The 12,995-nt window shown below is 54.6% G+C and overlaps 1 protein-coding gene across 2 annotated transcripts in view; it reads right to left on the minus strand.

Annotated features, from left to right (window-relative positions):
• CDON (cell adhesion associated, oncogene regulated) overlaps nt 1-12,995 on the minus strand; it is a 39,426-nt gene that overhangs the window by 17,498 nt on the left and 8,933 nt on the right. For both annotated transcript variants that reach the window (XM_042832141.1, XM_042832142.1), the window contains exons 2-8: nt 9,014-9,108; nt 7,326-7,598; nt 6,433-6,576; nt 6,048-6,191; nt 5,556-5,843; nt 4,528-4,797; nt 564-847 (exon numbers count right to left, since the gene is read on the minus strand). In XM_042832141.1, coding sequence (XP_042688075.1) covers nt 564-847; nt 4,528-4,797; nt 5,556-5,843; nt 6,048-6,191; nt 6,433-6,576; nt 7,326-7,598; nt 9,014-9,080 — 1,470 coding nt within the window. In that variant the 5' untranslated portion in view covers nt 9,081-9,108. The remainder of the gene's footprint in view (nt 1-563; nt 848-4,527; nt 4,798-5,555; nt 5,844-6,047; nt 6,192-6,432; nt 6,577-7,325; nt 7,599-9,013; nt 9,109-12,995) is intronic.

Here is a 12,995-nt window from a genome sequence, read left to right on the forward strand (position 1 = left end):
AACAGACTTTGGCATCAGGTTTTCAGGAACTAACAGGTCAGACACCAAAGCGTTCCCTCCAGGCTAAGACAAGATCAGGATGTGGAGGATTAAAAAGCTTACGAAGAATAACCCAACAGCTTTGCCACAAAGGAGACTGTTTGCTTGCAAGAACGGCATTGCTGGGCTCTCGTTTCCCTCAGAACAGCTCACTGCAGGCACGCTGTTTTCAAGGACATGAGAGGTACCTGCTTAAGGAGTCCCAGCTCACCTCCACATCTGATGAATTCAGTCTGAAATGGGCTGCAGCGTGCTGCTCCTTCCCTTCGATAGGTCAGGCTAACGCTCAGCTTTCCTTCTGATCTCAGTGTAGCCACAGCAAACCCCATCAAGCCGGCTCACCTGAACGCACCTTTAGCACCACAGATGCTGAGTGCCCTGGAGCCCAACTCCCCACGGCCATAAAGATACCGTAACAATCTAAACCAGGGATCAATCCCACACAGATCCAGATGAGCAGCGCGCCGCCTGGCGCAGCCATCCGGGAGCAGAGTGTCGCAGAGCCGCGCAGGAGGGGCCGTTACCTTGCGGTACTTCACAAAGTAGGCATTGATGGGCAGGCCGCCGTCCCGCCCCGACCGCCACAGCAAGGTGTAGACATCCGGGCTGAGCGTCTGCGGGGGGCTGAGGATGATGGGCGCCTCGGGGGGGGAGATGCTGCCCCACGGTTTGTCTGTTGCAGCCGTGTCCAAAGGCAGCTTTGGTGGAGCTGAGCTGGGAAACGCTGCTTCCACACTGGAATATCTGTGGCTTTCATCATTCTGGGCAGTCTCTGTGAGAGCCATTTCTTCTACTTTTGGGCCGACTCCTACAGGGAATGCAAAGCAAGGAGCCTGGTTACATCTCCGGGTGACACACGCTCATCCCACATGGAGGGCACGCTGCTGGAGCTGCGGATGCAGCCAAGGGCCTTCAGTGCTCCCTTCTGACTCAAACCATGCCCCGACTGTATGAAATCACAGACCTGCTGGTGCCCAACGAAGGCAGAGCAAAGCACAGCCAAGGGGTCCCCATGCAGACCCGCTGCACTCAGCCTTGCTTTCCCCTCTTCACTTTCCCCTTGGCCAAAGACCAAACAGCCAGCAGGCACCATCCGTGGGCACAGCCCAGCTGCCACCTCCAGACAGTGAGCAGCAGCACTGTATATTAACAGCAAAGACATACAGCCCCACTTGTGACACAAACGGAGTAATTTTACATTAATTGCAGTTGTACAAGGAACGTTTCATGCCCCGGACTGGAGTGTGCACAAGAGGACATTCTCCTACCTCCGTTTCTGAGGTTTTCACGCTAATTTTAATCAGCTTTGAAAGCTGCACAACTCGACTACATATCTGAAAATGTGTGCTGAGAACAACCTCACCTTACAGAGTGACCCAGCGCACAACACAGTGCTGGTGCGCCCCGAGAGCCCGGCCCTGCAGCCCATTGCCTGGTGGAAATACAACGCATCAGAGTGCAGGACAAAAAAGCACTGTTTGGGTGCGGGGCTCCGCAGGGCCGGACGGGGAAGGGGCGGCAGGTTGGACGTCTGACACTGAGCAGGACAAGAAAACGTCAGCGCGGTGAGAAGGATGGCTGGGAGCAGCACTGCAGCCCAGATGTGCCGGGCTGCGTCCCGCCCGCGGAGCTGGGGAGGTTTATGTTACGTGCGGGGTCTGGAAGGGGAAGGGAATGAAGGGAACTTGGTTTACAAAACAAACAAATTCCTCGGTAACGCACAGCCCAGGCAGCGCTGGGCCGGCTGACTCGGATTCCTCCAAACCTCCATTAAAATACCAGCAGCAAGTGTGGCTGCTATTTTTGGCCACTTTTTAAAAAGCTGGGAAGGGAAGGAAAGCTCTCCTTTCAAAATGAAGACACTCCGCAAGCATTTGTTCCTTCCTATTTGTTTGGGAGGGCGTCACAGCTCGGAGGCAGAAGGGCTCGGCCCAAGGAGAGGAACCCGAAGGCGGGCACGGCTGAGAGCCACCGCAGCCCCGGAGGGAAAGGGTCTGTGCTGCTGTCAGTGCGGCGGGAGAAAGTGATGCATTGCCACACGGGATATTGGAAACAAATGCTGTCGCGGCTCCGGGAGCCGGAGGGACGGCGCGCTGTGATGGACGCGGGTCTGTGGGTGGCACACATGGGTTGGTGCCTGCTGGCCTGCGGAGCGCTGCGGTTACGGCTGGTGACAGCAGACCTGCAGTCATCGCTGTGTTTATTGCTCCGGGAGGGGACTCATCACCCACTGGCAAGTCTGTTGTGTTTTGCTTTCAGAAAAACAATCCTGGGTAACAGTTTCCATGAGGCAACTCCAAGCCCAGCTCCGGCTGCTCAGCTCCTGCTGTGGCTGCCCATGCTCACCCACGCACAGCCTGCTGGCTGCGCTGCCCCGAGCGCCTGCTCCTCCTCCTCTGCCCCGCAGCCCTGCCAGTGTGACCCCCGTGGGTCAGACTGAGAGCTGAAGTGCCCCAAACCCACCTCCAGCAGCAGCCAGAAGCAGTGCCTGGGAAGCTTTATGCCTGTTCATCTCCACGCTGAGCGCTCCGCCCCTCTTTGCACTGAGGCACCAGCAGTTCCTGACCTGCTGGCATCCCCTCTGTTTGCACGGCAGCAGAGCAACCTTTGTGCTTTGCCATCAGTGCAAACAGATCGCATTCCCCGGCGCTTCTCCCCTTCCCAAAGAACCTAAGGGTTCTCTGACAGCTCTGCCTGTGCAAAGGCTGGGAAACCTCTGCAGGGTGCGTTGTGCCAGCTGTCCACCTCCCACAGATCTGCTCCTTCTCATGCTTTACACCAACCTGCCCACCCCTCACACCTCCTGCAGCACATTTTCCTCCTTCAATTCCATTGGACAGAAGCTGTTCTGTAGCTATGGGAAGATTCTGCCATGCAACCACCGCAAGAGTCTAAAAGAGATTTGAAGTGCTACAGACACAGGACCCCAAGGCTATCATTTTACATTGCGGTGGTTTCTCACTATGGTGGTGGCTTGAGCTGCCGTGTCAGCTTTGAAGCCCATGCAATGAACCAGGTCATGGAACAGATCCAGCAGAAAGGAAAAAATAAATACATTTTTCAGCCAAACGCTCTCACTGTGTGCTGGAGCGCAGAAGAACCGCTGGGGCAGAACTGAGGTTCATCCCACCCCAATGCAGTGCACTGAAATCACAGCCTGCAGCACCCGATGAGACCTGGCACAAACTGCTGCCACTCATCTGACGGGCTGAGCGTGGTTCTGACACGGATGGGGGCTGCTCGGAAACCCCAACGGCTCCCAGAAAGTACTTAAGGACTTTTATATGCAAACCAAACGCCGTAACCACGCCGCACCACAATCAGCAGCGAGTACAGCGTATCAGAAACCGATAAAAGTGAATAAACAAAACATTAAACTTGAACTCGCAGCCATAAAACTCTGAGGCAAAGCAGTTGGGTTTCTGTTTGATACAGACTGAACTCTGGGATGACATTGAGCTTTGCTTCCATTCAGCAACGTCCAACAAAAACTCACAAATGAACCACTTGATGGGATCACATTCATTCCATTTTTTTCCCCTCCCCTTCCTCCAAGAGAACCTTTCAGCATCTTTGCAAATTGTACAAATGAGTCAATTCATATAATGAAGCTCGAAATCCATGAGAGTCCTAAATCCCACTGGCACTCAGCTAAAAAAAACGAAGTCACATTCAGGTTGGAAATGAGGAACTATCTCTCCTCCAAAGAGCAGCGCTGCACTGCACAGCTGCCCGGGGAGGGGGCGGTCACCATCCTTGGGCGTCCCAGAGCTGTGGGGATGTGGCACTGAGGGATGTGGGCAGTGGGCATGGGGGGTGGGGTTGGAAATCCCAGATTCTGTGACTCTAGAGCTGATGGAAGCACACAAACCACTCCGCCTTCCCTGTGCATTAAGGCCATAATTGCAATACGTGCAGAACCACCCGGCTCAGCCCCCCAGGGTAGAAAGCAAAGCCTCTCCATCTGAGACGGTGCCTTGCACCACGCCTGCAGGACGTGAGCATCACCTCCAGAACTGAAAATCGTTCTGCTAACTTAAGGGTATGAAAAAGGCTTAATTACTCAGCAGCCCACACTGTTCAGAATACCAGTTCATCCAGTACCCTGATTCCATTTCAGCATAAACTGTGCCGAATTTAACCACAAACTGGTTTAATTGCAGCTGGCAATCTGCAGTTTCAAATGTGGAGCAACCACAACACCTCAGAAACACCTGCAGCTCTTACCATGCACCTGACAGCACTTATCTGCACCGTGAGCTGCAGACGGTGGCCGGAAGCAGCAGAGACAAAAATCAGCGAGGAGAAAACACAGCAGAATGAAGCTTCAAGTCACCATCCCAATGCGCTCCAGGCAGCCATGCGGTACCGAGGGCACAGCCAGCAGTGGGTTGGACTGGGCACCCAGGAGCTTTCTTTCAACCTCAGTGATTGCACAGTCCTTACAGATGCTTCATTTGCTTTCCTGGAGGCCTGCAGTGCTCCTACCTGCCTGCACGTGAAGCCTCCCGGCCGACTGCGCAAAGCCAACGCCGTTATCCGCGACGCACTGGTACACACCGGAGTCCTGCACGGTGACACCACGGATCTGCAGGCTGCTCCCCTGCAGGAAATGCCGCGGGGAAGCACGGAGGGGTGCAGCGTTGTGCAGCCAGGTGAGGGCTGGAGCGGGGCTCCCGTGGGCAGCGCACCGCAAAGACACCGTTGTGCCGACGGCCACAGTCTCATCTTGCAGTCCTTTGGAAATCGAGACAGGTTCTGAAAAGAGAAATAGTTCTGTGTGGAGCACTGCACGTATCTGAGCCTAAATCCTGAAAAATAACTCTGGAAATGTGAAATGTTAAACCTATCCCATACAAAGGCTCAGAAAGGATTGCGCAGTGCTGGTTCTGCGCACCACAGGGCTGCTGTTCCCTGTGACTTGCTTAATTTAATGGTCCTTTCCTTCTATTCCAACCAATCATGTTTGCAGTAATACTGTTAATAAAACATTTGTGCTTTCAAAATAATTCTTTGGCAACGTCCTCGTAACAAAAGGTGCACGTTATGTCAGCAGCCCATTTTCTAAGTTCCTTTGAGGTACACACTGAAAACCAAATAAAAACAGCAACGGAGACCAAAACCTCAGAGGGGAAAATGACTGCAAAGGAAAGGAGAGATGGGGAACCGCACGTGGACACAGAGGTGGCCAAAGGAATTCCTTTTGCTTTTGCCCTCATCCAAACACAGCTCCCCTGTCAGCTCTCTGTTCTCGTGCAGCCCCCAAACAGCACCAGCTCTGCAGTGTCATCAGCTGCACACGCACCCACATTTAGCACTGCAGAATGAGCACAGCAGCATGCCGTGGTTTGTCGTCTTAGGTTGTTGAACTGCTTCTGGCTGCAGAGCATTTGAAAAGAGACCGACGTGAATTTTAACCAGGGAGAGACGAGATAGGGACGCGCCTGTTTTAATACCCAACTTGTCATCCATCAGACGCCAGAAACAGAGGCTGTGAGAGGAGCTTCATTTCTTACCGAGCACGGTGAGCGAGTAGTTGACGTACGTCACCTCCCCCAGCCCGTTCCCCACCACGCACGAGTAGTTCCCGGAGTCCTCGGGCTGCAGCCCCTCCGTCACCAGGTGGGAGTGCTGCAGGGCCCACCTGCCCCCGCGCAGCGCGTCCCGGCCGTCCCTCTGCCATCGCACGGCGGCCGCAGGCAGCCCTGCAGCCACGCACTCCAGGGTCAGCGGGCTGCGCTGTGGCACGGCCAGCGCCTGCGGCTGCCGGGGGTGCAGAATGCGGGGCTGTGCAGCGGAGGAACCTGGAAGGAAGGAGAGCAGGATCGGCTCTGGGGCCTCTCGGCCGCACGCTGCCATTGCACCCATGGCCCCAAAGCCTTGCACTGCTTTTAACACAGGTCCAGCCACCCGGCAGCGGTCACAAGCCCTGCGCACGGCAGCCAGCGCCTGGCCGAGCTGCGCCCATGCCCTCCAGGTGTGTTTGTTCTGTGGAGCTGAGCACTCACGTGTGACGACGAGCTTCCTCCCGGTGGGTTCTATTCTGAGGTCGTGAGTGACGGGGTTGTAGGCTGCACACCTGTAGGACCCCCTGTCCTCCATGGACACATTGAGGATCTGCAGGTTTCCCGACGGGAGAATTAGGTACTTATCTGAACAAGTGGGGAAGAAGAAAGTTGACTTAACTTCATCTCAAATAAAGACATTTCTATTTTCTAACAACCTGTCATACAAGCCAGCCCACTCTACATTTAGAATCACAAAAAATCACGCTGCTACATTAATCTACAAAGGGTTTGATGAAGCAGGGAGCCCAGAACGGCGTGTGCGCACCTGCAGCATCAGAGTCCCTTCCATAAAGCCCCACGGCCGCCGCTGGGCGCTGCTCCTCACCTGCGGGCTGCAGCCACTTCCCTTGCGCTCGGAAGCGGATCTGAGCTCTGGGGTTGCTCTGCGGCACCGCGCAGCTGATGAGCGCCGTTCCTCCTTCCTCTGCCACAACAACGGGTGTCGGCGATGGGGCGAAGTGAGCCAAACCTGGAAGGAATTACGGGAGGTGATGAGCAGCCGAGGGTGGGAAAGGGAAGAGAGGGCCTGGTGCTCATCGTGGGCTCCGATGGCAGCACGGCGTGTAGCTGAAGTCAACGCTTGGAGCTTTCCCATAAGAAACATTACAGTGCTTTTCTGCAGTTATAACTGATCAATGCTGAACACGGTGGCATCCTCCACTCATTGCTGTGAGCAAAGCAGTGAGCAGAAGGCCTCAGCAGCCCCTTCAGGTGTGCTGCAAAAACCTCAAAAGGAAGGCAGAAGTGTGAATTCTGCTCCTCTGCGTCCTTCGTGCTCACAGCACCTCACAGCTGCTCTGCTTTCCTACAGCAGCCACCCCACAGCTCTCCTGAGAGGGTCTTGCTATGGGTCACTACTCTACCAAAACACTTCTCACACTCAGAAGAAGTTTTCCTCCCGGAGGGATTTTGAACATGCTCCATAGATGAGATACCCTTACACAAAATCACTCAAACCCTGCCTGACAAAGGCTTGATTCAGACAGCACTGAGATCCCAAGCAGACACACAGGAACACCCCACACCCACAGCCAGCACCACATCATGGGAAACACAGCGCGTCCTCCCAGCTCCATTCAACGCACACCTCCAAGGACTGAGACCCACAGCGCGTCCCAGCGCCCGATTCCCCCGCAGCAGAAGGAAAACAAACCACACAGACGCACTGAGGTCTCTGCCATTCGCGCGGAGTGAGGAATACAAACCAAACCGACTTACTGCCCATGGACACCACCGCAGCCCTGCTCAGAACTGCGCCCGCGCTGCTGCTGGCCACGCACTGATAGCGGCCAGCCGTCGCCGTGCTCAGGGAGGCGATGCTCAGAGACCCGTGCTGGATTTGCACCCCTGGCAGCCCGCTGCCCAGCGGCTCTCCATCCAGCAGCCAGGAGATGCCAGCTGTCGGGGGCTCAGCGGAGCAGCGCAGCACCACGGGGCCACCGGGCTTCTGGACGGCAGAGACGGGCTCGGAAGTAAAGCGGGGAGTCAAGTCTGAAAGGAAGCAAACGGCCCTGCGTCAGTGAGCAGCGCCTGTCAATGCATCCACACGAGCAGCCGCGATGCCATTCAGAGGAACGGATGCGAACGGAATATGGCCATGTTGGGGTCTGCTCTGCATCCACAACGGCCGGGATGCAGCCCTTAAAGGGGCTCAGATGGGACTGCAGGGGCTGGGAGCAGAACGATGCACTGAGCTCAGCGAGGCTGCGTGGGCAGCGAAGGACCTGGGAGCACCAAGTGCAGACTTCATTGGGATGAGTGATGAATTGGGCAGCCCTTATCTTCAGCAAGGCGAGCAGGCAGGGAAAGCTGCTCGTAAATAAAAGGCTGAGCTCCAGAAAACTTGGTGAGGAAAGTCCATTGATTTGCCAGAAGAAAATTCCTGCTTGTTGGAGGAATTTTTTTCCTGTTCTGGCCAACAAAACATTGGGAATTATTTCCATTTGTTTTCTGTGGGATTCTTTGCTGAAGATTTTGTACAAACTAAGTGAGAAAAAGGCACTTAACACCAACAGGTCCTGTTTGGTTAGAAATGGGGGGGGGGGGAAAATTTGCACATGGGAAGGGAGGCAAGGGAAAATGATTCTGAGTTTATAAATAAGCTGAAAAGGCCCAGACAGGACAGACTGAGAGCAGGGAAAATGAAATCCAGGTTGGATGCAGCTTTCTCATAGGTGGGGCCCTCAGCTCACTTTGCCTCTCAAATCAGCCCATCCGGCCGCTTACAGAGATGAGTTGCAGATGAGAAACTGCACATTTTTAACAGAACCATAAACCCAACTATCTGCATAAACATAAAACACAACTGGAAATTAAAGCGTGGCTTCACTTAAAAAAACCAACAAAACACAACTGCATGAAATCCATAAAAACGGTATCCAAGCACTTCTCAGGACTGCAGATGTACGATTTTAGCCTTTAATTACAAAGCTGCTTTTCCTGATAGCGGGGTTTGGAGCTCAGGGCCAGCAGTGATGGCTGCACTGCCCCGTCCTGCAGCGCCCGCACCGCGCTCACAGCGGGCAGCGCCGGCCCCGCAGATGGAACTCATCTCCCACGACGGCTTGAAAAACAAAATTTATCCCATTTGCTTATAACGACTGCCTATGAAGTGCTAAAAGTAGTAAAAGCTTCTTTTTTGTGCGGTTACATTAAGACAAGCTGACTACACAGAGCAGATGTGTCAATTAAAACCATCCCTCTGCTTTTTTCTACACGCCAGAGCCGTTCCAACCACCGCCTCGCATCGACGTTCGCAGCTCACAGATCCCACTCCCCTTTCCCTTCGCAAGCTGCAAACCCCTCCCAACCCCACGGGAATCGAGATGAGAACCCACAGTCTCAGCTCATCCACAGAAACCCCAGAGAGCAAAGCCTGGGGCTCAGCCTCACCAACAGGTCCTTACCTGAGCTGCTGGCGGCGATGAGCGCGGCGGCGAGCAGTGCATGCAGGCAGGCAGGGGCCGAATGCATAGCGCCCGGACAGCAGGCACCACCACAGCTGCAAAGCAAACACACAGATGTCTACGGGAAGGTTCAGGAGTTCTTCTTTCAGCTCCCCTACAACAAAGTGTTTGGGGATGAAAAAAAAACATGGCGCAACCAGGAAACGGCCCAAACTCTCCGCAATATAGAAACCATCTGCAAAAATGAATTACAAGTTGAGCTTAACTATGTTTCCAAGTCCAATTCTTAATATAAGATTTTTCCACAGCTGGGATACGCGGCACACGCACCGAGCCGCGCCGCCTTGATGAATGAGACTACTTGCCAACCAGAGGAACTGAAGTCCAAAATAAACAGCTTATCTATCGCAGATAATATTGTTTGCAAACAATAATCGTTTGGCCATCCATCAGCAGCTCCACTTGTTTAACAAGGCACGAGGATCCACGTCCCACAGCAGCAGCTCACAGCCCTGCAGCCGCTGATGGGGAGCGCTGCCCCGCAGCCCATCAGGGCAGCATCACCAGCAGACCCCGGTGCGCTCGGGTTGGAGCAGTCCTCCGGATCCCCGCGCTGCCTGCAATGCTCAGCCACAGCCCCACGTTCTGGGACGGCCCAGCACGGTGACCCCCAGCAGCCGTGCCAGCACAGTGCTGCCCTGTGGGCGAGGACTGCAGACCTCCCTTCCCATGCAGCACAGATCTCCAACGCAGCGCTGTCATGGAATGCTCTTCTCCCAAACAGCCCCAAGCCCCACAGCTGCCACTCACTGCGTTCTGTGCCGCCCTCCACCCTGCGATGATGAATAAGATCTGGGCCCATTTAGCACAGTTACCTCATTCATCAGTCTGCCCGCAGCTCACCATACAGCCTCGCTGCTGATAACACCCAGCACCACGGGATAAGTCTCATCTGTCACATCTGTGCACAAACCCCTCACCCACACAGCGGCCCACGGAAGCGCATCTGGGCAGCGCTCCGCTCCCAAGGACCACATCCAGAGATCCACAGCACAACCATGCCAAGGTTTATTTAAAATCACAGCATTTCATCATCAGTGTCACCAAGAAGTGCCTGCGCAAAACACGCGTCGGGAAGAGGCTCCAATCATAATAAAAATATCACTCCAGATTTTATAGAACTATTTACTTCCAAACGCTTCTGCCTGCGATTCCGCCTCAAGTTTACAGTGACAGCTTTAGGAGGGGGAGAGGAATCCCGAGGAGCTGCGCTGCCGTTTCGGGGCGGCTTCACCCGGGGCCTCCCAGGTCCTGGCAGAGCGCAGCGCGGCCGCTCCGCTGAGCGCAGAGTAAACATGCAGAGAACTTGTTAACATCAAACGCTGCTCTGAAGAGGCTGGGGGGCAATGTTGCTTTTTGCCAAATCTTCCCCTGACTATTTATTTATGAAAAGCAATGAAACGTATATTCTAGGTCAACTTTAACCCCGGCACATGGAGCTACTGGGTTATTCTGCAGCTGTCTTTTCAAACAAGGCCAGCTCATTATCTTTAACTAAACTTTATCTTTGGTGATCTACTTTATCCGGGCTCTGATTTCCCTCTGTTTATCTTTCTCTTCACATGTTCCTGGCTGCCAGTGTCAACAGCTACTCCTCTCTGACCCAGCAGTCTGGCTGGTGGAGCAGAGACGTCAAACAGCGCACAGAGCACTGGGGACACTGCACCCCAACTGGAGGGAGGAACGAAGCAGCAGCTTTACCTGGGCTGGCACCCAGCAGCACCGCCCGGCAGCCAGCAGGGACCTCTCCCCACATTGCTCCTTAGAGCGCTGCAGACTCTGCTCATGCGCACAGACGGACCCCACGAGTGCTACACAACCCAAAGGAGATTTGCTTCTCTTCCACGCTTCGCCCCACATCACCGCAGAACTCCCCGCGATGGAGAGAAGAACAGAGACCACAGCTCACTACTGCGGAGGTCTTAGGACACTCAGTGGATAAAGTCTGCCTCAAGCATTACATGCTGATACATATCCAAGTGTTGAATTGCCCAAGGGATGGGAAAAACTGAGTGTTTCTGCTCTGCCGTCATTTCAGTACCACACAGCTCCCACTCTGACCACTGCACATGACAGCAAAGCACTGCCAAGGGCCAGCAAGGTGCTCACGGGGCAGAGCAAGGAGTGCTTTGCTTGGATGCCACTCCAGTTACGTATCTCAGCCTGCAGGATGAGTGCACACAGGAGCATCCACGGCTTCACTCCCTGCCCCTCACCTGAGTTCATCCATCCCCACCACTGCAGCATCAGATGCTCCACACTGTTCTGAAGGAAGAGGTGTCACGGATGAGTCTATCTATAATAGAATACATTTACAATCCTTGTGGAACTCCAATACTGACAGGAATTACAGCAATTTTAATGGAGTAGAACAGAAGTGGCCACAGTTCCATGGGCAGAGGGAAGCCCTTCCACTCCCAGTGCCAACGTCTCCAGACCTGAACTCACACACAACAGAAAGCCACACTGTGGCTTATTTCCCCCCTCCACTGAAACCTCTTTATCTAAAGTCATTTTCCAATTGTTTTCCTCCAACACTTGACCTCTTTGCTGCTCTGATATATTCTAGTCAATGGGAACAAGGAAGATAAAGGACCTGTGCTAGGAGATGGAGGAGTCCCAACCACTCCAACGGACGCCCGCCTGCAGAAAGCACCCTGCACACACAGAGCCATAAATAAACACACACCTGATACCTTCTGGGAGATCATTAGGAAGATGGAGTACTCTGAAGGACAGCGTAATTCTAGCTGTGTGCCTCATTTGTCACTGATCCCTCATAATTGGTCCCCAGCAGCCCCAGGGACAGCACGCACCCATCAGTCACAGCCCTGTGCTGCTCACTGCTGTCAGCAGCATCCCACAGAGCAGGACTGGGCTCTGTGCACCTGCTGGAGCTGCGGGCATCCCCGCTCCCTGCGGGCAGTGGGAGCAGATGGCCTTTAAGGGTCCCTTCCTATTCGAACCGTTCTACGACCCTCCGTCCTTTGGGTCACTGCAGGGACTGCCCCGCTCCCACACCTGACCACAAACCCCGCTCTGCCTGTTGCTGCTGTAACGCCTGGTGCCGTTGGGCTGCACTCCATGCAGAGCAGCCGCTGCATTCCCACCCACAGCTCCCTCCCAGCGTCTGACCTTCAGTGCAGGTCCGGCACACCTGGAGCCACAGGAGGACGGGGTCCCAGCATGGAGCCCTGCGAGCACCAACGCAGCACAGCGCCGGGGAGGAGGAGGAGGAGGAGGAAGGAAACGGCAGGCCGAGGAACAGAGGGAGGTATTCAGGTTCCCCACTCCACCTCCAGGAGCTGACAGCCCTGCGAGCAGCCCAAGGAAAAAGTGACGTCTGCCTGCCGCAGCGCTGCCCAGGGCTGCACAGACCTGGAGGTGTCACCTCTCCATCCCACCGCCCCTCCGAGAGCAATCCGGACAGCCTGCAGAGGCACTGAGCACACTCTGCCTTATTTGTTTTCCTGGCAACTCTGCAATCCAATCAATTTTTAACTCGCTTTCCCAGATCCGCGCTGTACCAACAACTGCAGAGTTTCAAAGCAGTGAAACTGGGGGCAAATGAAACCCCTGGAATGAAGCGAGGCACCGCGCCTCCAGCGTGAGCAAGCTGAGTCGGGTCATTAAATCTCACACCAAGACACCTTAAAAAAAATGTGGTATTGAAGCCTGTGGCATTCCAAGAGAAAGCAATCAGACATTCCTGCAGCCCCGGCTCCTCAGTGATCTGCAAAGCCTTTGATCACTCACTGTCTTCATGCTGTCCTCCTGGGGTCCTGCAAAATGAGTGTAACAGCTGGCACAGAGACTTTATCAGCTTTGTGCGGGGCTCTGCGGCACGGCGTGGAGAGCAGACGGCTGTCACTGCACACACACAGCACACACAGCACACACACAGCACACACAGCACACACAG

The sequence above is a fragment of the Centrocercus urophasianus genome, unplaced genomic scaffold (assembly GCF_019232065.1).
Source record: "Centrocercus urophasianus isolate 14NV4802_14NV808 unplaced genomic scaffold, USGS_Curo_1.0 seq_37, whole genome shotgun sequence".
Lineage (NCBI taxonomy): Eukaryota > Metazoa > Chordata > Aves > Galliformes > Phasianidae > Centrocercus > Centrocercus urophasianus.